Genomic DNA, 25891 nt, shown 5'->3' with positions numbered 1-25891 from the left:
AGCGCGCCCTCGTCGTCGATCAAGCAGGGCAAATTTTTGAAGAGCGCCCTCAAACTTGAGGGCGGTCTTCACTTTTATTTACTTTTTTTTCTGGAGGGGGCGGGTCATACGTTTATAACTGTTGTTAAAGGGCAGGGTGTTGAGTGGTGTAAACAAAAATCTAAGTTCTATAAAAAATCTTCTCTGGAAATAACAACTTGAACTTTTGTAAAGCAAATTATCTCTCTCATCCCCTAACCTTACACATTACTATTATTATTGCTGGAGGGGTTGTTGTTGCTGTTGGGGGGGGGGGGGATATCAATGCTTCTTTTCTTGTACAAGGTACACATTTTTGATGGTCAATATTTCAATATTTTATTCACAGCATGGTATATTACCACAATGAACATTGTAGTTCCTTCAACATACACTTAAAACCTCATCATTTTGGTCAAATTTGACAGAAATATTATTACATCAAATTGAAAAAAGCTGTTTAATTAATTGTAACTTCCTAAGGATAACAATTAAAATATCCAAGAGTGTATTTTACATAAATAACCTAGCGGTAGAATGTATGAATTATTGTAAACAATATAATAAATTAAGGTTTGCGGTACTCTGTACAAGTGTAAGCTACCAATATAATCCAAACATATCCTCTATATCATGTCTGGACTTTCATCTTTGAGAGGGCAAGGCCAATTCCATTTTGAAAAAGTAAGCAAATCTGAAGAAGAAAAAAAATTCCATTCACTGTTTTACCAAAAAGGTACAACTTCAGGAAACTGGTTAAATTGTATGTTTTTTACATTTTGTAAGTGTTATTTGTATGTTTTGTATAAACAATCCTATCCAATAAACAAAAAACTAACCATGACTTTTGGAGATAAATATAAAAGCATAAAGGGACATTGAAAGAAACAAAACAAGAAAGTCTTATTTATGAATTAGTTCAATTTATAATTGTCATGACTTTCTTACTGATTATGAGAATATGACTGGTTTTTAAAAGTCATATAAGAATGATAAATTGAGATTGAAGTGACAAACAAATAATATTTACAGTTTAGGTTTCTATTGCAAAATAACCAGTTTATTGTAAGTTCCCCTCTACAGTTAGTTACCCAGGGCATATCTTGGTGACTCTGACTAGAAACTAGTTAACTTTCACAAGTTCACTGACCAAAATCATTCAGAGAGCTACATAAAAAACAGAAAGAGTTTGTGACTTCTATCTCCGCTTTGTTTTCTTAAATGTACATCCTTCATTTTCAAGTTTCAAAGTACTTTTAAAACTGCAAAAAATGGTCAATGGCCTAATGTTTTAACCCTAGCAGAGTCTTTCGTGAAGGCTCAATTCTATTAACGATATACTTCAGCGTTGTTTCTTTGTTTTTACAACTAAATTTGATTTCATTATTTCCAGAAGCTTAATTGACTTAGTGAGTCAAATCCTAAACTTTCATAGTTGGCTTTTTTTTCAAGGTCGTAACACTATTGCTTGAGGATTTACAGTTTTATCACCAGATAGCGCCCTCATGTGATTAAGCATAATATCTATTCCAACTGCTGAAGATGGAGTTTTTAGCTTAGAAGCCTCAGAGAATGCTTTAAGTTAGTTGATGAGCAGTAAAATTCAAGTAAGATAATATAGAACATTGTAACCAGAATAGACTAGCTCCCAGTACTTGGGAATATCTGTGTTTTCCTGGCACATTTCCACATTGCATCCAAAATGCGTGAGAGGCCCAGCTCCTTAGACTTGTCCAGTCCTCTCTGTATTCGGTTTTTGACAACTCCTACGAATTCCTTGTTGCTTAACTTCCCATCATCTAGGAAATAAAAACAAAAGTAAAATAAATTGTGTTAGTTCAGAGATTTTGTATATATTGTGTGTTCATCTACACTCCTTCTGAGATACTTAGTCAGGGCTGATCCTCTTTCAAGTGAGAGTGTTTCTCAACAACACTACCAAACAATTGTTGTATTTATTAAATCAGAAAAGATAGATAGATTCAAGTGGGTGCATTGTTATGACATACCAAGAGGAAGGCCTCTGATTGGTCATAAATAAATGTGCAGTTATCATTGGTTAAAGTAAACGTCAAGGTAATGTATTTCTGAAAAATGAAACCTCACTCACCATTTTCATCAAAGAGGGTAAATACAATGTCTAGTACCCTGTCTGTCAGCTGTACATGTGCAACCATGTTCCCAACATGCTTCAAGGTTTCTGTTCAAAGATGGATGGAAGTACCAATAAATGAAAACAGTCTGAATATCGAGAGCTTGAAGGACAAAAGCTTTGGGTTTTTAAAAGGTTTATTTCTTTACTTTTGTATGCAAGTCGCCAGACACACAAGGCCTGAAGGCCATTTCAAGGAGTGGGCTACAATCAACTATTTTTCCAGTGGCTGTGCCACCTACTCCTGGGGCTGAAACAGGGTTACCCCCTTTACAGTCCATGCGTATGTAGGCTTGGGTATCATCCATCTGAAGCCTGGCTGGTAGAGCAGAAAGCACTACCTCCCCAATTTTACAAAGCAATCAACGTTAAATGTCTTGCTGAAGGACACAAGTGTCACAACCGGGACTCGGACCCACACTCTGCCGATCAAACACCAGAGCTTGAATCTGGTGCTCTTAGCCATGACACGTCATAAAAGCACAGAAACAGACCATAATTCCACAGAGTGAGTTGCTTACCTTGATCAATAGCTGCACCAGCCACATGGTAAAACGATAACGCTGTATCCACATCATGTATGCTACTCAGAAAACGCTGAAGGTCCATAAACTCCTGCAGTGTGATTCCCTGAAGTCAACAATACAAAGACAGTAAATGTGTAAATACCACCTTGCATAAATCACCCACTACTACACTGTATGACATTTGGGACAATCTCTTGAAATGGCACAACCAAGATTATTGTGATGACATGCATTGGGTCAATAAAGCCTATAAAAGGGGCTTTACAAAAAAAGAAGTCCTAAATAATTATGAAATACCGAGTTCCACAAGGCACTCTGCATTTCTGTACAACCATTACCATATCATTGTGTTGATGAAATCCTATCCCATCTTGCATGAGGCATTCCTTGCAAAAATGTCAGATCTCAACAAATTTTTAGTAAGGCACAATTTTTGGCACTTTCCTGTGTCCATTTTGGGCTTCATAAAGATTTATTTACAATCCCTTTAAGCAAATCTGAGAAACGTAGAGGTCAAAGTTGAAAAGTAAAGATACTTACATGTCCCTTTGCATCTTCGGCAAACTTCTTCTTGACCCTCTTCCTCATCCTTAATTTTCTTGGTTTTGGAATCTGATCGGCGTAGACCAGGAGGAAGTTAGCCAGGTTCAGCTCAGTGATTTTACCATTGATCGGCTCATAGCGTTCAAACTGTAAAAGAGAGAAAATGCAGTATGAAGTCACTTTCTGCTTCCAGGGCCCAATTTCATCAAGCTGTTTAGCAGAAAATTCTACTTAGCAAATTTCTATGCTGAGCATAAACTGAGTGGGGCACCAATTTCAACAATGTTAACTTTATGGAACTTTGGTTGGTAATCGATTTCTGTGCTTACATTTTCTGTGCTTCACCAGTTGTTATGCTTACAGGCTTCATGAAGTTGGGCCCTGATGTTAGCAAACATCACACCCATCCTGATACTTTGGCTACCCACGAAGGACAGAATTATTTTCAAGATCCTTGCATATGTCTATCACTCATCAAAAGGCACTGCACCACCATATCTCTCAGAAAGACTCCAACCCTATCTTTTTTACCGCCAGTCTTTGAGATTTTAACCCCTGGCCAAAACATCACAAGGTGAACGAGCGTTTACTTCTGCTGCCCCCTCATTATGGAACAGCTTGTCGGATCATGTTTAACTTTCTCCATCACTAGCTCTGTTCAAAACTTCTCTCAAGACTCATTATAAATGCTCGTTATAATTCTTTCTAGTGAAATTGTTAAATTTTGGCACCACTTTGAAGAAAAGGCACAGGTTGACCATGGTTTCTACCTCCACGGGTTGACCTACCTCCATTTTCAGAATCTCCTCCTTCAGATGTTTGTGAAATTTACCGAAGGATTCAAAAGTCAACTTCTTGTCCAGGTTTGGGCCAAAGAAGAAAGTGTCGAGAGAGCTGTTGAAGGGTTTGTTCAGAGTGTTTCCAGTGGTCTTACGATCACGATGTTTCTTTCCTGTTGCTGTTTGAGCTCTGATGACATCCGTCACCTACAAGTGAGAAAATTGGGGAAATATGAAGTTATTAAATAGACTGAATAGCTGCCTCTATTGATCTCAGCACTGAGGTGTGTGAGCCTGGAATTTCACGCAGGACACGGTGGCAATGACCTCTGTTGCCCCTGGTCTTGGCCTTGGTGCCCCAATGGACCATTTTTCAAGAACTATCAATTGAAAACTTAACTGTACACACAAGTGCTAAAGACCATGTGAGTGTCTTTACAAGACGCTGTAGTTTCATTGATAACAATAATATTTCATTGCTTAAAATGTTTGAGTGAAAATAATCACACAGGAAGTCACAGTGACTGTTGCAAGAATCCCAGTGGCTGTTGGTTGAAACAACCTCCATAAATACTTCATGAAGTGTATTTCTAAAATCATGTTATGAAGATTTCCTCAATCCTCACCTGTTGGAATTCATCATAAGAAACATCACCATCCCCGTTGATGTCGAAGAGACGAAAAGCTATCTCAAAATGTCTCTCGGGAGCTATCAAATAAAACATACAAAATTATGGTAAAAAAAAAACAACTGGAAAACAATCTAACATTTTTACACACTATATCAAACATTAAGTAAAATTACAAGTTTCAGATATTCTGATGTGATTTGTAGCAAGATCCGTAGCCAAGCTGTCTAGTTCATTGGACTTGAGTTCCAGCAGCCAAGTTGTAAATGTCTTAAGCCTGGTCACATTTCACGCAATTTTGCAGCAAATTTTGTGCACAACAGAAAACAATACTGATTGTTGGCATCAATTGTAAAATATAACCACTGCTTTTAAAACAAACTTACTTGACAAGACTGTGATGAGAAACATGTAGTCAGCAAAGGAGATCAATCCGCACTCGCCCAACATCCCAAATATACTATCCTCTCCAAACTTCTGGTTCTTCAAGTTTAGTTTCTACACAACACAGAAAAGAATTTAAAGAAAATCAGTTCGTTCTTTCTTCAGTTACAAAGAACTAACTATGTCAGTACTTCTCTGGAAATATAAGTGGAAAGAAATGATTTTTGTCATCAACCTCCTACATTGTCCAGTAACTTGACCAATCATTTGAAACCAACTACAATGGTTCTATGCAGCAGTGTATAGATGCATTCACCACAAAACATCATATTACCGGCTGGCTTAGTGCATCTATCATTCAAAACCACAGTAGATGATATTGAATGGTCAGAAATATGAAATCATATTGCAGGATGATATATAGATTATCCCCAGTGAGATCAGATACATAGTGGGTATGTTCAGACAGCGTACTAAGTTAGACCGAACCGGTTTAACTTTTACGAGCAGCAGGGGGTGATTGTAAAAATAAAACCCCTTTGCGTTCAGACAGCACTGAGTTAAACCCGATCCGGTTTATCTTTGGTTTTAAGAGGTCAAAGAAAACGCGACCCCGTTACTCTAACTTCCTGTTTATTGTCCTGTACATTGGTCACCGTGTGTTTACGTAATGATTACGGAGGTCAATGGGTCGCATGTTGTGAGTTAAACCGGATGTGGTCTTTTCTATTCTGTCCACACACAGTGTTAAAAGATAAACCCGAAGCGGTCTAAAGATAAACCCCCTCCCTGGACGGTTTATCTTTTGTGGGTTGAACTCAATTCGGACTAACTTTAGATCCGTTCAGACACACTGAGTTGAACTCAATCGAGTTGAACCATGAGTTAAACCAACTTTAGTACCTTGTCTGAACGCACCCTACTAAGAATCTTTTACAAACTGAACTTTTACATTCACCAAACACCAATTTCATGGTCTGAAATAAAATTAGAATTCTACAACTTTCCACATACCTTTGCTTCTACTCTCTTGAACTGATCTAGTCCAAGTCCTTTTAACAAAAAGAGAACAAATATATGGTTATAACTGAAAGTTATTAACATTCTTGGCAACAATCCCAGCAGTCTTGTGAATTCTCCCCCTTAGTTCAAGCCCAGTGGTGACTGAAGTTTGTAAGAGTTAATCCTTGATTAAAACTTATAAAGAAAGTCTCACCTTCTGGCTGTTTCTCGTCTGGAGTGATGCTTCGTATGAAATCTTCTGCCGTCATAAAGATTTCTGAAATACCGTCATCCGTGAAAACTTTCAACGTGGCAAAGTAGCGGAATATCTTGTCTGGAGTTGAGTAGGCGCGGATGCGATTTTCATACTCGATAATCTTCATGACATAAAAAAAATATTAAAATATATTATTGTTCTCTGCTTTACAGATGCGACACATTATTCATATTTATGTTTCTTTTACATCTTTCTGGTAAAAGCGAGATTAAGCTTCTTAAAGTTAGGGTTTACCTTTCTATCTCTGAATCCAGGTCCTTTCTTTTTCTTCTCAACTTCTTCTCCTTCCTCAACACTCTGGTCCTCTGATGCCATGGCAACATCTTCTTCTGATTTCTGCACCTCTTGGGCATGAATTGTCTGTGCCCTGAGAACCAAAATAGTATTCATCAGTACATTAAATAAAACGTTTTAAACCTCAAAGAAAACAGAGATCAATGGAACAGCATTCACAATATTTGTAAGTATTGCTGATTATCTGTCATCTATTCCAAGTCTTTTCCGGGCAAGTCTAAATCTTTCTTGGCAAATCTTTTTTAGAGCAAGTCTTCAGTCCAGTTTCGCCAAGTCTTACACTCGGGTTACCAACTCTCTGCTTTGTTGATTTTTTTCGGTATAAAAGAATTCACATCCAGCATGCCCAGTTTTATCGGACGCAACCCCACTCATCACCTCCCCAACCTCGACCCCGCCCCCTTTAACTGGTATCCTCCCTGACCCTTGAGTCCTAAACTTTCACGAAATCAGTCACAATCATCAGGCACGCCCTAAAGTGCTAACCTTTCCCACATGATCGCTGCGGTAACCACACCAGCCCCGCCCCCAAAGAGGGACAAGATGTGTTTCATACGAGATGGAGACTGGATGACGACACTAGGGGGCGCACTTGACAGGGTCCTCCATCGCTGCTGAACGAGGACTTGAAGGGTCCGTCGTGCTACAGATCTGAACATCCTGTTTGGAAACCGTCACTTCACCTAATCCATCAATAAAGATTATACGACTGAAACAACATTTAATGATGAGCTAAAAAAAATAAAAGTAAATTTTACAACTATATTTTCGGTTACAAAATATCACCATTATAAATAAGCAAGAAAACCATCTACGCACATGAAATACCCTCAGAATACACAATGAAAAACCATCAAACGTACATTGTGTATAACAAACATTTCAATTCCGTTGTTAGAAAGTTAAAAGGGTGAATTTTACCTGATCAAAACATCACCACAACCCGTCGAAAGTGTGCATTTCTCTCTTCTGTACTTTGTTAAATGGTACCCTTTTCAAAATTAGGTTTACTACACATAGTAAATAGGTCATTTTTGTTATTGAATTGTGGTACCAGTCTAAATGGGCAGGGTGTTATGTCTGGTTCATCTGCCTCTAATTCAGCCACTGTGCATCCAATGCGTTCGAGGTATAGCGGAAGAACCAGACTACAACCAACTTGACAGCAAAATGGCGTTCAGATCCATCTTCCGTTTGGACCGCTGCAAACAACAAGCATTTTTTGCTTTTTCTGCTCTCTCTAAAGCTGGCAAAAGGGTAAGAAATAATGTTTCTTTATTTGGAGACACTATTTACTAGAAATTCTGGTTAATAGAACTGTTCTTTGCAACTATAAATAAATATATCTGTATCACAAACACACACGAACGACGGATAAAGATAAACACAAAACTTAAACTTTAAAATGGGAAAGCCGGTGGCCCAGTCATATTGTTTGCAACAGCTAATTCTATTTGGATCCTTCTATTTTCTCAATAATTATTTCTCGTTCTCTTCAGGGAAAAGTTTCCGTATGGCGCCACTACTTAGTACTTTTTCATTCGATATGAAATAATATAATTTTACCTCAATGAATATCAATATATGAGAGGAGTGGGCTTATTTATCTCTACCTCTTCAGTCTCCTGACGATGACTAGAGCAAGCTAGTCGAAACGTTGAGACCAATTCCGAACTGACTCCGCGGCAGTACAGTTATTACGATCCTATAAGCTAAAGTAGCAGTCCAGTCAAATGTCTATACCATCCGCCCTGGTAATAGTTATAAAGCAGGACAGTTCTTTTCAGAACTGAGAAGTCTCCCGAACCTCCGATTATCTACTCCACGGCAGTAGAATAAAGCAAGACAGTTCCCTAAAAACAACTCTACCTGGCAAGTAGATACACACATGATGTTACCGCAAACCAAACATATATTGATACCCCACCATGCAATGCCTCAAATCCTATATCAATGAATATCCCTTTTTGTAAAATTGAGTGAAAAAGTGGTGACGCCATCTGGAAAGTTATTCCATTTCCAGTTTAAATTTTCATTTCAATCAATAAAAAAACATACTTAAATTAAAAATTAAAAACATACATTTGTTTAAATTAGATAGATTACTATAGGCCTATTCTATACTACACATCTTTGACTCTGTAGTCTTCAAACTGCAATTTACAATTTTTCTGTCATATTAAATACAATCATTGAATGATTGATTGAGCAAGGGACAGGGACACACCCTCTAAATGGGCGGGGCTTAGTGGATCCACTCATGAGGTTCGTTACACCATGGAACTATTACTTAGCTCCATGGTTTCACTATACAAACCTTAAGTTCTAGGAGTAGAGTGGATCAATCAATCAATCTTGTCTCTGATGCATTTCTTGGTTTTTCTTTCATTCCTCAGGATGCTCATCGATTCCTACCTGGGAGTTTAAGACTTTGTGCAGCGGCTTACTGTTCAGCATCAAGCGATAATGGTGAGATACAGTCCTGCTCTATGTAATTGTGAAGCAATAGAAGCAATTGCCCCCATGCCTGCCCCCAATTGCCATCCATGCCCCCTGCCCTGGTCATTGCCTCAATTCCCCTTGTCATTGCCTTTAGATTGTCCTTGAAGGATCTCATTATTATAGAGGTGGTACCCTAAGATTGTATACCAAAGGAAACACTGTCCTTTTAGTTTAGCTCACTAACAACCACTCTTTAATCAACCACTCTTTAATAGCCTGGAATCAACATTCATAAATACCTGAGACAGTTTATCCATTCTGATTGGTCGCATCCACGAGGGGTTGTTTGAACGGATGATAAAACAAAAGTAAAAAGTGTTGAAACTTGGGCGTGACACGCGAGCTTGCACCTGTGCTTATAAGACAGTTTCTTCATTCCTATTGGTCGAGAGCAACGGCTGGAACAGTTGTGCCACATCACGCAAAACCTTTTTATAGCTGGAGGGGTGTTGTGTTGAAATAAATCATTGAACAATATAGTTTTTGCATTATTTTACTTTATGACCAAAAATGTTTGATGTTTTTTTGACCGAAAAGGTATTTATGAATGGGAATCAAAGTGTGTTGAATCGATTTTCAACTAGTGGTTTAAACCTGCCGAGGCCTGGTTCTTTATAATTTACCTTGACTTCATCTTGGTAAAATTATCAAGCACCAGGCCTCGACAGGTTTAAACCACTAGTTGAAAACCTCTTCACCACACATTGATTCCCTTAGTACTTCTAATAGTAGTCCTACCCTTTGTTGTTTTCCAAAAGCAAACGGTAGAACTATGCATTTCTTTGCGTACTGTACACCCTGTGCACGTACTTGTAGTGTTGTGGTGAATTAATATTTATTACACTGATCATTAAACTTAATCACCCGTTACGCTCATGGACAGAAACTTGTTGTGGAAGTGACTGCATTGGATGCAAATTGCTCATCATAAATTGAAATAACAAAAATTATAATACAGTGCTTGAAATTTACACTAAATGAGTATTGAGTAGATCTCGTAAGTCCAACATCCACAAATTTGCATTTATGATCGTGCCCGACTCATATATTAACCAGTAGATACTTTCTGACAGTGTGTACAAGTCTCCTCTTAAATTATTCAAAATTGTGCAAATAATATTAATCCAATTTGCTGGGTCGTGGTTAAATACATCACATGTTGCCACGGTCTCAAAAAAGTCCTCTTGAAAAACTCAAATTTAAAATTCTAATGAATCAAGAGTTGTTGGGTCTACACAATAGACGCATCCTAGGCACTCTGGCTTCCCTGTCGCTACACCTGCATATAACATAAATGTGTCAAGCAGTCAGTGTGCTAACTGTACTGTCTGACTGTTAGAGATTCATGAATGTAGTGAATTAATCAAATAATGTTTAAAGGCAAAGTTTAAAATCCTACTTAAAGGCAAACTGATGTCTTCCTTGCTCGATGGTTGTATTTGTGTACATCAGTCCTTCACTGACCAGCCAAACCTGTAAATCCTGTAAAGGTATTACTTTTTAACTATGGAATGAACACTCAGTTCATTATATTGCCTGTCCAGTTGAGATGCATACAGTGTTAAAGGCAGTGGATACTATTGATAATTGTCAAAGACAAGCCTTCATAGTTGGTGTATCTCAACATATGCATAAAATAACAAACCTGTGAAAATTTGAGCTCAATCGGTCATCGAACTTGCGAGATTATAATGAAAGAAGAAAACACCCTTGGCACACAAAGTTGTGTGCGTTTAGATGGTTGATTTCGAGACCTCAAGTTCTAAATCTGAGGTCTTGAAATCAAATTCGTGGAAAATTACTTCTTTCTCGAAAACTATGGCACTTTAGAGGGAGCCGTTTCTCACAATGTTTTATACCATCAACCTCTCCCCATTACTTGTCACCAAGAAAGGTTTTATGCTAATATTTATTTTGATTAATTATCAATAGTGTCCACTGCCTTTGAGGACCCAAAACAGAAATTGTTTTTTTTTTTTTTTCCAAAAGCCTGACTTGTTTTAAAAATAGCAATGGTATTGAGCATTCTGTAAAATTAGTATCTGAAACCTTTAAAAAAAAAAATCATGTTAAAAAAAATCTGACTCGATACAAAGCAACATTTGGGTATTCCTGTTTGAATTCTGCCTTGAAATGGGCAAGAGATGACGTGACCTACTGTCACCTCACTTGAATGTGGGTAGAGAAAATGTGTTGGAGTGAAGAACAAACAAGTTAAAAACCTTGGCTTCAAAAGGAGCTTGCAGACATCCTTGACACACTTACATCATAGGGAAAGGACAACGCTTACATAATTGTAAGCATCCAGAACACTGCAATTTCTGGCAGTGCTTCCTTTAAATTTAATCACATACTCATAATTTCCATATCGGTCTGCCTCAAGCAAAATGTCAATCATCTACAAGTCCCCGGAAATAAATTGAAGCTTTTAAGAATTTGTAATAAGTCTGGCTCTTTTTTTTTTCACCCGTTTGAAAAGCAAGTGTTTTATTTCTATGTTGGGTAAGGGAATTTGACAAAGCTTGCGATTAAGCAGTAATTTAATTGGGTTTGTGGGGAGCATTTACAGGCCTATAAGGGCCATGTACTGAGTTGCCCATGAGTGAAAGGCACATGTACATCTATCAGCAAAAAGGTCAAATTCTGCTTAGGGCATCAAGGCAATCCAATAGCCAGCATCGTTGAGGCAAATTGCCTCCTCCGTAGCCTCCGTGTTTTAAAAAAAAAATCTTTCAAGAGTATGCACGTTAGCTTTTCATGTTTAACTGCCATAAACCTCTTTCTAAACGTGGAGCAATTATTATACAAATATTGGAGCATAAGAGTGCATTGTTGGCGAATGTATTTTCACAAGTTTGCAATGATATGACATTGCCGTGTTTGAACAAACAGGCGGGGAAGTGCAATACATAACTGGCAAACTATTGAATGACAAGGGTCTGTGTGTGCAATATAAAAAAAAATTAAGTCTGGAGGTTTTCACTAATTTGTTTCATTTTTAAAATATTAAATATGTTGTACACTTTTTTTGTTTAATTGTCCTTTAAACCACACAAAATTTTCAAAATGAACTTGCTGTAAAACAAACTCTGTAGTTTCTAAAGCAGAACAATTTGTAAAAAAAATAGACATACTTGCTTATCTTGGTCTGCCCTATTTGTACTGATTACAGTCGCCATGGTAACATGACACTTGTGTCAACATGTCCAGTTTGTCAGTGGATTTCCTTGTATTGGATTTATAATTAATTGGTTCTCAACATGATAGGCTAAATAATCAGTTTAATACGGTCTGATCTAAATCTTTTGATATCAGAATTGAACATCAGGGTAAAGAATATATTAATTTCTGTTTTTGCCTTACAGTGATGTGTACAACAGTGTTAACACACATTAGTGTACATGGTGAAAGGGTTAAACCTAAATTAATATTCTTTATCCCTGATTGCAAATTTAACATCTATAGTAGGAAATATTTTGTTTAGCCTGTGTCATGAGCATTGTTGGTCATGAGCAAGTTGGCACAACGACTGTGTGCCAACTAGCGGCTGATATTAACTGAAACTGCCTGCTGTTTCTTTCATAAAGTCATTTTATTTTCAACAACAATATTCCACAAACAAAATTTGTGTGATTGATGTACAAGTAATGTGAGTGGTACTGGAGCAATTTAGCGAAGTCTAGGATCAATCTGGTTAAAAAAAAAACCATCTCAAATCCTCATAAATCTGTTGTGTTGTTTCAGGCGTGAACTAAGTAAGCCACTTAAAAGCCAATGCCTACATTGTGTACATTGTACTACTGTGCTAGTGTCTTGCCAAATCCTGCCAGTTCATCTTAAAACAAACATGTAAAAGCAATTAGTAGTGCCGTGTACATAGGTTTACTGTAGTTCCTGTAAGTGTTTACTTTTGACAGGGCATGTATTTTTCTTAGGATATTTAACCATGCCACACATCACATACTTTCTTTGATCCATCGTGTGATAGGCGTTCATGAGCGTAAAGTGATCAACGATCTTTTTAAAGCTACACCACTTGTCTTGGCCTTTGTGCCCCTTAAAATATATTCATAACTTTCCGAGTATTTAAATAGAAGAGCCTGTTGCAAAATGACTTAGTGTTTCTCATTTAAAGATGATATTCTATGACCGATTTTCTCAAGACAGAGAAAACTTGTTTTAAGAAGAGCCTGTTGCAATTCTATTCAAAGATATTTTAGGACTGTCAAAAAACACCTACAAATATTTTAAGAATTGAGTATTTTTAAATATGTGTGCATCAATACTTTGACTTACTGTTTGTCTATTTGTTTATTTGTTTATTTGTTTGTTATTCCCTACAGGCGTGCAGTGTGAGTACCAGAATGGTCTCCCTGTCCTACTCGTACCTCTGCCCTCAAGACGAGAACGCTGCCAGTTTACCCTGAAACCCGTAACAGAGACAGTCGGCGACTTCATCAACCATGTTAAAGCTGAAGATGGGGGAGTGGATTGGGCAGGAATATACAACGAAGGTACGCACAATGTTTGATGACATTTATATCATAAAGGTCCTTTTTTTATCAACAACATCAGCAACAAGATGTGGAGTCTTCGTTAACTTATTTTTACGGCAATAGAAAAAGGCAAGACAAGTTCTCTAAATCTACCCAGCAAATAGATACACAAACTGTTGCTGCAGTGTACCTCACCATGCCCCAAATCCCATGTGTTAACCTTCATACTTGTAACATTTTTAAAACCTATCAACCATTTGAAACCATTTAGTTGCAGAGGTTGTGCACGGATGCACAATTGTATTAAACTACAGTGTACTATGCAATAATAAATTACCACATGTTATCCAATTGTCAGCTAGCGGAGCTCTTCTGTCATTCAAAACCAATAGTGGCTGATATTGACCGGTCTGGCTGTACAAGTCGATACTGTTGCCTCAATTTACGCATAAATTTACATTATTAGCTTTATGCTCCAACTGAATGACACAAATTCTGATGATTTTGGGGGCTGTCACACACAACGCAATAGATCTTTCCAATGAAGGTAAATCACACATAATGCGCTTTAACACCTCTGGTTGGCAATATGAGGGAACATTGTGCCTCCTGTTTGGTACTGAGTACCCTCTTTGGCATGCAGTGCAATTTGTTGCCTCAAAGTTGTACACATTTGGTTGAAAATCTCTCTGCTATTTAAGACTGATTCCGACCGCACAATATCCCCCTACATCTCTTTTGTTTTGTTACTAATTATACAATTAGAAATATCCACACTTTGGTTAAGACTGCGGCAGGTCTTGGAGGGTTGAATCCCACCTGAGTAGCATACATATTTCTCTCCTTAGGACCAAGAAAGCAGCGAGTACTCGGTGCTTATCACACATTGGTTTAAGGGTTTTTATTTTAACAGGTTTGTTTTTTCATAATGTTTGGGTCAGAACACAAAGTGCAGATCGTGGTCTTTGACAATTTACACATTTTTCCCAGGTGAAATTACGAAGAGCGGTTTAATGTTTCATCCATGTTTTATCATGTTATCAATATTCCTGCTCATTTCTACTGCTGCAAGCCAAATAATTTCAAATAATTACATTTTCCTCAACTCTGACAGTTTTTCAGATTGGGATAATTCTCTGGAGGATAAGTTCTGCCGTGAACTTTAAACCAGTGAGGATTGAATCTTCCTTTATTTATGGCCAACACTGTAGTTTGCCTCTAATAAAACGACAAAGTGCATGCCACAGGCTCACTGTTTGTATTATATGATTCCCAGCTGTGAGTTATGACTCATGCAAATAGTCAATGAAGAACGGTTCATCACAAGGGAATTGTAGTTGTCTCACCTTAAATGTCAGTCCTATATTAGGGTGACATGTCCGCTAAAACAAACGAAGTACAGAGAGTGGGTAAATATTTGTTTGGAATGTAAGACGCTGTTTTATTTTCGAATGGTTAACTAATTGTGATTGTACTATGTCCTGTGTATTTTAGTTACTTGTTCTTGGTATATTTATGAAGTTGTAGTCACAATGGCAAAGAGTGAATTAACATTGAATAATTTGCTATGTAACACTCAGTTTTTTTGGTGGTTTTTTTTCACTCATTTTTTTAAGTTAAAAACTTTACTTCAGAGAAACAGATGAAAAATGCATAATCTGGGTCTAACTTCATGACTATGTTTTCTGCGGAATTCTGCGCTTACGGTGCCCTTTTAAGAACATAGTTCTATCAATTCATAGAGAAGGGACCACATTCTCTAGGTGCTATAGGTCAATAATTCAACAGTATGCAGAGCCAGAACATTGAACTGCATTCAGTTTGGGGCCAATTTTCATAGAGCTGCTTATTAGTTATTAGCCACAAAAAAAAACTGATCAGTTATTTGACTTGTACCAAAAAGCCCATAGCAGGGCTGGAAATGGCTTGTACTTAAATGCTTATAAGGTTTACTAACAGCCTCTGATGTGACCTACATCCACTTATGTTGCTTTAGTACTTTAGCCAGTCTGGCATATAGATTCTAATTAAACATTTGCTTTTTGTGTCTTGTAGAAGGAGTGAAGATTGCTAAATCTACAAGCATCGACGTTCTGATGAGAAATCCATTCACGTTAACAATCAACGATGATTCCTTCAGGGTTGATCCTCCAGAGTTAGGTAAGAAACCTACAGACTCTTCTAATTTAATATTGAAGCCATCTTGCTACAGTATGTAACCCAATGTAACCATAATGAGGCTCAGAGGAAAGTTTAGTCTGGCTCCTGATGATATGAGAAATGAGATGTCTTTCTCATTGTGTATATAGGGAGCCCTTTGATCTGCATAAAGTACTAAACAACACTCAAGAAAAGTGTGTGTTTTGGTTTTTTTGTTGTGTTTTGGTTTTTTTTTTTAGTGCTCTATAAATGTTGTTATTATTATCATCATGTATTTTTTTTACTACATTATTTACATATATATGTATAATTATTTATTAATTTATTTATTGTCGCTAATTTATTTTCAAGGTGCCCGGATAGATTGCATTAAAGTTGACTGCCATTAGAAGATTAAGCCCAATTTAATTTATTGCTATTTGGCACAGAAATTTCCCAAGCAAAGAAAAATTCTGATCAGCAGAAATGTGTACCAGCGTCAGCCTGGTGCTATTATCAGAGCACATGGAGTAAGATGAACATATCGTTCAGCAATCAATATTATTGTGTGAGGGATGGGTAGTCAGAGGGGAAGCGATCTTGGGGGTTGTTCCTAGAAGAGACTTCGACTTGAAGACTGATTAGCATGACGTGCACGCCACTTACGGGTTATTGCATTGGGGAGAGTCCTGAGAAACCCATCAGTACAGACATCAGTCCTTCCCCTCTTCAAGATCTATCAATAAGGTTTGAGGTTACGACAAAGTGAGACCCAAAACAGCTTAAAGGGATACTGCATCTTAACATGTTCATCCTTTAGTGTATACTGAACACACCATTACAACCAACATATGATAGTTTCATTTAATTCCGTTGTTACGTTTAAGTGAAAAAACAAATAAAACGGGATATTGTTTTACCAGAATATTTGATTGTTTGGAAAAAGTTGAGTTAACAGATACTTAAATCAAATATTAAAATCAAAAATTACAAGTGGGTAAAAAAAAAAGTTGACTATAGTTCTTAAGGTATCTATTTCTCTACCTGTATTCCGGGAAATTAAAATATTTCTCACTGACATTTTTTGAATTTAATTGAACAGAGAGTTTAAGCGGCTTAATCCAGACAAGCTTAATCTTCACTAATCCTCCCCATGAGCGCTGTAGATTCTAAGGATTAGGTGTGGCTCTAATACTCTCGGGATTGTATTCTGGCCTGTTGAAATTTATTTTATGATTATTGTTTTAGTTTGTTATCAAATCATTCAGAGCTGCTTGCCATTCCCGACTTTGCGGAATTCTTTGCAGAATTTTAATTACAACTTGGTAAGGGATTGAATCCCAATACAAACACCTAAATCACTTTGCAACCTCCTTATAAAAAAAGCTGACAATCTCCCTTTAAAACTCATTTTTATGAAGGTGCTACCTTATCTCCCTACTTCGGCTGGCACCCGCTCACAAGAAAAATATTACTCCCGCATGAATTCACGCCTGCCAATATTTTTTTCTGGACACGATGATGATTATTTTATCGACTGAGCCAACAGTCAGGTGTTTGCCGTCATCTGGATTGTTGAGTTCCGTCAGGTTGGGCCTCTTGGTGGTTTTATTCTCAGGAAAGGGAAGAGAGGGAGGCGTCTTGTAGGTCAGGGAGCTTTTGCTTGTTTCTCTAGACAGCATTGGACATAAATTCAATTTAATTAAGAAACATTTCTTGGATGTCAAGCAAACCAGTTTGATTCACAGCTTTTCTGCAAGCATATCTTTAGGTTTTTTTCTGGGTCTGGGAATATTAAGGCCTCCAGGGCGATGTTTTGTTGTTTGTAGATTTGAATTGGCAAAATTCTTCAGAATTACATCTAATTCAACTTAATTTCCAGGTGAACTCTATAGAGAAAATGACAATGGCTCTGGAATAATTTGCTGGCACTCTTGCCCTTATTATCAACCATGGAGCAAGAAATCACTCTAACGTTGGCTGTCTACTACACCAATCAGTTTCCCTCCTGGTCTATTACTGTACTGTCTAATTCAATAGTTAATGGCCTGACGTTTTGACCCTAGCTTTCTTGAATGCTAAATGACACCACAACATCTATAAACAGGTAGATTGGTGTAATAAAAGCAGTGAAGAGGAAATAAATGCAACTTGAGGGAAAGGAAGAACACAGACAGACAAATAAAGGTTGAACAATGAACAATGAGACAAAGGGGGAAACGAAAGGAGATGGTTTAAGAAGCTGAACAACATCCATTAAAGGAAGAGGAAGAATAACTAAATAAGCCAGAGGGAATTATGACCGGTAATCATTTCCTTCTTGGATGTTCAGAGCAAGAGGTTAAATAGTCTGGAGGCGCATTATCCATAGTTTCTCCCTACCATGATAAACAGTCTGCTATAGGCTGCTAAAAAAATTCCTATATTCTGTGTAATATATATATACTTAAGTCGCCTGCTGTAGAATGCTCGGCCATGTCACTCCACCACCATTAAATTTTATTTTATTTTGTTAGATTGTAAGATACAAGGTCATGTAATTATTTCTCTGGCAATAGTGCATTGATGAAATGCACTTAACAATCTTCCTCAAGTTGTGGGTAGTTTTTAACCTTGTGGGTCAATTCAATTTGAAGTACAATAGTGTATAGTTTTCATCTCATGAATTGTTTTTGTTCCGAAGTTTTTTGTTTGTCTTTGTTTTGTTTTCTTTCAGTTATACCATTGACCATCTCCTCATCCAAGCCAGAAAATGAACCTTTAAAATTTGATTCTGTATTGTGTTTTCCAGTCCTGAAGCCTTTGGCTAACATTACAATCCATCAGCTTTACTGTCCACTGCTGATAACCAAAAAGGAATGCTAAAAGCTAAACAAGATGAAAACGTGTCTGTTGTGAGGAGAATAAGCATGCTCCGTCCGGCAATCAATATAAGCATGATCAATGGATGACAGTACAGCGCAGTTGTCCTTTCACAGGAGGTACATTTTGTAAAATGTTACAACCATGCTACAACTTAGCAGGGGACACTTGCTAAATTGCTCTTGTGTGAAAGGGGCTATAAACTACAGTAAACTGACTCAAGTCTAAAATAACTTAAACAACATGTACTTAATATTCAAAGCAAATTTCACATGGCTTAACTTCTTAAAACATAAAGTAATCATGTATTAGGAAAGCACAGAAAAACCTCGCTTGATTGTTAGCCCCCGTTGTATAGTTCACCTTTGATCATCTACATGTATTGGCCTTAGTGCCCTTTCAAAATACTCCCAAACACTTCAGATTGCCCAGAAGTGCTGCCCTCTGTAAAACAAATTAGCCATGCCCCTTCAAAGATGAAATTTCAGGCCCAGGGGGCATCATTTGAATTAGGAGCTCAGCCATGTCAGTAGAAATCCCTGAAAAAACAAGCTCCAAAAACTACATTACAATATGCTTCATTTACTCTGAAGCACCCCAAGTCGTTCCTTGCTCTATGGTCCGTCCAATAACATTATTCCCTGGGTAGTTCGCTAATACATGGAAATACAATTAGAGACGTTGGATCTGGGGATTTAAAGGTGGGATGCATCATTGGTGTTTGGAAAGCTCTATTAGTTTTTCAGTGCTTTTAAATTTTCAATGTTTCTTGTGTATAAATTTTCTCCTGTGCTTTTTAAATTTTGTATATAAAAATGTAAATCTGTATTTTAAATCAGTCTCTGGACTGCGACAAGCAGATGTTTTACAATAAACCAGTAATAATAATAATAATAATAATAATAATTATTAGGAGCATAGAGTAAGACTATCAGTCACTAACGGGTTCCATTGTCTTTGTAGTTTGTTTGTTTGTCTGAATGATCTTCCCATCAAGGGAACTCCGCAAACTCCCACAAGGGGATATAAACACCAAGCTGGCAACAACCAATCTCTCTCACAAAAACTTTGGTTTATTTACTACAAGTATTCGTAATTATAAATTGGTGTTTGATCAGCAGAGTGTGGGTTCGAGTCCTGGTCTTGACACTTGTGTCCTTAAGCAAGACACTTAACCGCGATTGCTTCGTAAAGTTGGGGAGGTAGTGCTTTCGGCTCTACTACCCAGGCTTCTGATGGATGATATCCAAGCCTATATTTGTATGGACTGTAAAGGGGGTAACCCTGTTTCAGTCCCAGGAGTAGATGTCAAAGGCGCCTGGAAAAAAATAGATTATAGCCCACACATTTAATTAGAGCCTTCAGGCCTTGTGTGTCTGGCGACTTGCATAAACAAAATATTAAAACAATCTATTGGAAAATGATTGCATCTCCAAACTGTTCTTGACCTTAGAGTCTCTCTTTAAGTGAGTACAATCCTGTGGCGTCCCGCCAACTTAAATCTCAGCATGCCATCACAGACTAAAAGGATCTGTCTACAGAAGGCAGTTAAAAACAGATGGGGTTGCTTTGATCGCAAACGCTCGCTTTAATTGAACTCATCTTCGTCTTTGTCTGTAAATGCATTTGATAACAAGGGATCAAAATCAGATGTTGACTCAGCAATCAGACAGTATTGACAAATAAAAGAACTGTCAATTATTAAAATGTTAGGGCTAGATATGTATTCTTTAGGAATAATGAAATTATTTTTGAAACTGTGATTTGATTATTTGAAGAAGAAATACAGAACGGACAAAAATATATTTACTTTTTTGTTACAATTCAAATGTGTGTCACAGTGTGGCCCCATGCAGTGTTAAGAGAATATTTTGTGAAAGTAAATTCGACAGTCTCTTCACCAGTTTTTTTGTAATAGTGGGTACCATGGAATTGTGCTTACTACAGAATTCTGCTTACTCATAACTCTGCTTACTACAGAATTCTGCTTACTCATAACTCTTCTTACTACAGAATTCTGCTTACTCAGAACTCTGCTTACTACAGAATTCTGCACTGAGTAACCGTTCACCACTTTTCTGCACTAGCTGCATAAGCTAAGAATGCTTAGTAGTGTGAGATACGCACTCACAAGTAAAGTGTTTCTTGCTAACCTGTGAAATAAATTGGTAAAACCTCTATGCAGCAAAAAGGAGAAACTATAGAAATGCGTTCCTCTTTCACATTTTCACATACCATTAGGCCCTGCTCCAAAAGAATGTAATCTTTATTTTAATTTTTAAGTACATCTTTAAAAAAAGTTTAATTAAAAGAGAAAGGAAATCAATTTGTAACATGAATGACTTTTATCATTGCTACAGTAAAACTAATCAGTGAGGATGCGAGAACGATGGCAGATGTCAAGTCTATGATCTATCAGCTTTATTCTACTCTTCACGTCGAGCAACATCAACTAGAGAAAGAGAAAGATCTACGAGGACAACTGGAGAATCTCAAAGTAGAAATAGAACCCATGGAAAAGGTAGGTACTCAAAATATGGCCCTTCTAGTAGATAATAAAAAACAGCCCAGTGTGTCCCATAGACTTTGTATCATGCCTTCACCCTCTTGGTCGTGTTCCCTGTATCCAAGAACAGTAACAGATGCTAATATTCATTTCACAAAAAGAAACCAGAGTATTTTTCCTTCCAGCCTCGCTTTGGTTTCATTGGTTTGAATGGGAGAAAAACCAAGATGGCCACCCCATGATAAAGGTCTATACAAAAGCTTCTCCTAGCTTCCTAGACTTCTTGGAAGAATCTTTGAAACAGATTTTATGTTCCAACTCCCAAACCCCCAACCAAAGCAGCTTTTAATCCATTTATATCAATTATAATTTCAGCTGAGATTAGATTTGGAAGTGAAAGCCGCCCGTAATGCCAACATGTGGGTGTGGGGCGGACTGGGTTACATGGGGCTTCAATTTGGACTCCTAGCTCGACTGACGTGGTGGGAATACTCCTGGGATATTGTGGAACCTATCACATACTTTGTGACGTACGGTGGAATGATCTTCATGTATGGTTACTTTGTCCTGACCAGACAGGTAAGTCAAAACTCTCTAATCTTGATAATCCAACAAAGACATTGATCAGTTTTAACTCACACAATTTAGCCCTTTCACACTGTATATCTTATCTCTGTGGAATACAGCCCCTTGGAGGCAGCAGTACTTTTTTTACATCACAGGTTACGCCGTCCCATTTTCACACTGTGTTCCTATTCCAGGGGGTTCATCTTGCACAGGTCAAGAATACCCCCAGGGTTTTACTGCCTACCCCTACTCCAGAGCAGGGGTGGCTATTCCCCGGGGTATGCCCATTTGCCAGGGTAGACCAGGGGAAGACTGGGGGTAAAGGGATCATAGAGGCAACCCCTGGGAATAGAGTAGTGTGAAAAGGGTTTGATGTAATAGGCTTAACTGGATACTTTAACCTCTGTGAGGATGCAGTTTGGGTGACATCAAAAGAGCAAATGCAGTTGCTGACCACAAAATCTCTTTTGTGTGAGTGTTGCCTCTGAGAAGTGCATGTGTGGTCTCTATGTTTCAAACAGTAGACTCTGCTCGTCTTTGAGACGAGCATGAGAGTATACTGTTTGAAACGTCGAGACCACACTGGCTCTTCTCAGAGGCAACACTCACACAAAAGAGATTTACACATTTACTATTTTACTACAAGTTTACTATTTATGTATAGTTTCTTCCTACAAATGTATGTTGTTGGGTAGATGAGTTATTAAATTCATCTTTGTCTTCTTGTAGGAGTATACCAATCCAGACGCAAAAGATCGACAGCACCTCCTTAGCTTTCATAGGTTTGCCAAGAAACAAAAATTGGACATCGAGAAATACAACCAACTCAGGGACCAAATAGCACAGGTAAAATTTGTAGACTGTTAAAATATGTTAACTAGTATGCTGCTATTACTTGGTTGAACCTGTTGGCAGTAGAAACAAAAATAATCAGTCAACAACCCTCAAACCAGTTTCAGACAACAAAAAAAGATTTTAGTCTGCTGCCCTCTATGTTGTCTAATGATCAGTTTAGAAAGTTTTTGAAACTATGCTTTGCCATTGTTGCTTACAATATAAACAGGCCTTAGTCTGCTGCCCTCTACAGTCTATGGGGATCTGTTTACAAAGGTTTGGTTGTAATCTTTTGTTTGATTGGGTTTTTTTCCAGCTGGAAATGGATCTTGGAAGACTACGCGACCCCTTGACCCTTCACCTCCCAATCACACCGCCCCCAGCAGAGAAGATAGAAGAATGATTGTACCCTTCTCGTAGACATTACTAACAACATTTGAAAACATGAAGGTATCGGAAAACTAAAAAACTTAACTTGATTTACCCTAACGGGGTCCTACAAAAGAATTTGAATCAAAGACACAACACAAGTGCCCCAAGTGGGATTCGAACCCATAACTTACGACATTCTAGAATATATGCTTAATGCACTCTGAGCACTGTGTAAACAACCTCTGGCAGCCTGTGTGGGATTCGAACCCACAGTTTGTGGCACATTCTAAAGCAAATATCATCACCATTTTTTCATTGTTAAAACTTAAAGGCTTGTACCCAAATGCCTACAGCAGCTGCAATGATTTACTCTCATTAACCATGTGCATGTACAAAGCCGGAGCGACTTGTATATAAACCAGTTTATAAACAGTGTTCAAACTGATTTGCTGCATATAATGAAAATGGATTGATTTGATTCAAAGATAATTGTTTTATAAAGCACAAACAGGGTGTGTTAAAAATGTTTAAGAACATAATAAATATTATCGCTAATGGGGACAATTTCATCGAGCCGCTTAAGACAAAATATTGCTAAGCAGAAATTAACAGGATACCGGTCGGAAACTGTACATGCACCATGTGATTTAGGTTGGTAACTGTATTGTGGTAAGTAACAATGTTTTGCGCTGAAGTGGCTCCATGAAGTTGGGGTCTAAAGATGATTTGTAAATAGTTAATAATATTGAAGAATTGGTCTCTAATAAGTGCCAGTGGGTTTGTTTGGAAATGAATAACATGACATGGTCCAATATTTGGCTTTACTATTAATCCATGTACTATTAAAATATATGGAAATATAGGTAATTATATATCTGATTATTGAACTTTTGTAGTGATGAAAATAAAATTTTGATATCTAAATGTGTACGTAGATTAGTTATAATTCAATTTCTAAGAAAAAGTAACGCAAGATGCGAAGCAGAAATGTTTGTGGTGAGCATTTACTTAAACTAAGAAAACATTTAAATTCTACTGCAGTTTGGCTGATAAAGAATTTGAACCTTTTTTTCAAAACAAGATTTAGTGAGCTAAAAATTAAGTTCACAAGAAGCAGCGAAAATGAAAAGACTAGTTAGGTAAGCAGAAACAACATTTGCTAAGCAACTTGTACCAGCTAAAACACCATGTGATGTACTGTGTGATTGTGACTGGGTTTCTGCAAATATCTGCTCATTGAAAACTTGCTTAGCTTAGCAATATTTCCTGCCATTAAAATTAATTTCGAGGTCTACAAAAAAATTGCAGGTTTTTTTTCCAGCCACCTTCAAGTTGTTGAAGTTAGAAAACTCTTTCCTGTTGGTCATTTTAAGTTTTTCTTTTTCTTGTAGATTTTTCTTCCCGATCTAAATTTTTTCCCCATTAAAAAAGTTTCTCTCAAAGTTGTTTATTCAATGCCTTGATAAAAAAATCATTCGTACAGTTTTTTTCTTACAGATATTAGTTATTACTTTTCAAATGTTAACTAGTTGTGTGTTACAAATATTTTATGCAATAGTAATTCCATTTGCAAGAACATTAAACATATTATTGCCAGAAATCAGAATTGTTATAAGAAATAATTGTGTACTCATTAGAATGTTGAATGCACTTACAGTATAGGTATTGCTATGAAATAATTTAACACATTTTCACAAGGTTTTTAATTCAGAAGTTTGTTATGATAGTTTTTCAATTGTGTGATCGCCTTCTTTAGAGCCTTGTATGGGAACCATCAAAGGTGTACTGAAGGTGCAACATGGGATTAATTAAATTCTGGTACAGCTGAAAGCCATGTTGAACAACTTCAGACCCAGTCTGGCTGAAGCAACTTTAGCCATAGATCTGACTAATGCAGCTCAAACTTTAGGCAATTGCTTCAAAAGATTGGCTGAAAAACAATTTTGAAGCAGTTTGATCAACTTTCAATTCTCACAACTGTAGATGTAAATGATTGAAGAATCAAAGTGGTCTGGGAAAAGAGTTTTTAATTGTCAGGTAGTATTTACGATATTTATTTGTGTACTTTCTTTTAATTATAGATTATTGACATTTTGTTAATTTTGAATACAAAGTAATGGTGAAAATGTTGTTTATTTATTTATATTTAGACAATTTGATGCATAGTATATGAGACAAGTGAGATTGGAAGTGGTGTGTGTAGAACTATTCAGGTTCCTGTGGGCTGCTCAGCTGGGATTCAAACCCCCAACCACTTAAGTCTAGGGTAGATGTTTTCACCTTTAAACCACTCAGCATGGCCAATGACAAGAGGATAGTTCAAATTAGTCTCTTGTAAAAAAAAAAAATAAGAACTGATTCAAATATTTGTTTTAATTGAATGAAGAAAACAACCATCCACTACCATTAGGTCCAATAGTCGTTTAAAAGTTCAATTAACCTTTCAAAGTTTTGCCTGAACATTTGCTTCGTTTGAACTTTCAGCTTAAAATAGTTATATATTGGAGGCAAATGTACACATGTAAGTTTATCTGTAAAAATTAACTTGGATTTATTACTGACATTGTAATTAGTCCACTCTTTTCAACTTTTCTCTCTATAAGATAAATAAAGAAATAAAGTTGACAAGACTTTTTCAAACAAATTTATGTTTACTTTGTGAAGTTATTTAGGAACGCTTGGCTTTTTTTCATAAAGTAAAAGTATGTTGGCTGTGTCAATGTAGTTGCTGGAACCACATGACACATTTAAAGCATGTTTACCTCCATGTCTAAAGCAAGTAAATCCAATTCCCGCTTTGCGCGGCCCCAGTGCCTTGCCCCGCCCCTCCTGTCCCATGTTGTACATTAATTTGTCACTAGAGGGCGGTATATAAGATGAGTGGTCTCGTGGCTTTGTGAAATTATTCAAGAATGCTTGGCTTGTTTTCATAAGTGAAAGTGCCAAAGTGCCCAATGTAGTTGCTGGAACCAGATGATGCATTATGATTATACTTAGCAAGTAAATCA

At 37.2% G+C, this 25891-nt stretch overlaps 2 protein-coding genes across 2 annotated transcripts; one reads left to right on the top strand and one right to left on the bottom strand.

Annotated features, from left to right (window-relative positions):
* Positions 1 to 345: 345 nt before the first annotated feature.
* Positions 346 to 7582, bottom strand: LOC139953249 (calcium uptake protein 1, mitochondrial-like). Its single transcript, XM_071952720.1, has 12 exons — positions 7527 to 7582; positions 7092 to 7288; positions 6546 to 6678; positions 6249 to 6411; positions 6047 to 6084; positions 5035 to 5146; positions 4646 to 4728; positions 4029 to 4226; positions 3238 to 3387; positions 2692 to 2800; positions 2129 to 2218; positions 346 to 1817 (listed from the first exon to the last, which is right to left on the bottom strand). The coding sequence occupies exons 2-12, from the start codon at positions 7262 to 7264 to the stop codon at positions 1660 to 1662; spliced, it is 1407 nt and encodes a 468-aa protein (XP_071808821.1). The 5' UTR covers positions 7265 to 7288; positions 7527 to 7582; the 3' UTR covers positions 346 to 1659.
* A 162-nt stretch (positions 7583 to 7744) lies between these two features.
* Positions 7745 to 25514, top strand: LOC139953129 (calcium uniporter protein, mitochondrial-like). The gene is made up of 8 exons (XM_071952548.1): positions 7745 to 7862; positions 9002 to 9074; positions 13451 to 13621; positions 15659 to 15763; positions 20965 to 21125; positions 21486 to 21689; positions 22407 to 22523; positions 22828 to 25514. Exons 1-8 carry the CDS (start codon positions 7776 to 7778, stop codon positions 22912 to 22914), a joined length of 1005 nt encoding a protein of 334 aa, XP_071808649.1. The 5' UTR covers positions 7745 to 7775; the 3' UTR covers positions 22915 to 25514.
* The last annotated feature ends 377 nt before the right edge of the window (positions 25515 to 25891 follow it).

This window comes from Asterias amurensis, chromosome 21 (assembly GCF_032118995.1).
Source record: "Asterias amurensis chromosome 21, ASM3211899v1".
Classification (NCBI taxonomy): domain Eukaryota; kingdom Metazoa; phylum Echinodermata; class Asteroidea; order Forcipulatida; family Asteriidae; genus Asterias; species Asterias amurensis.
Note: the sequence above shows the minus strand (reverse complement) of the source record. Positions and strands in the feature narration are given on the sequence as shown.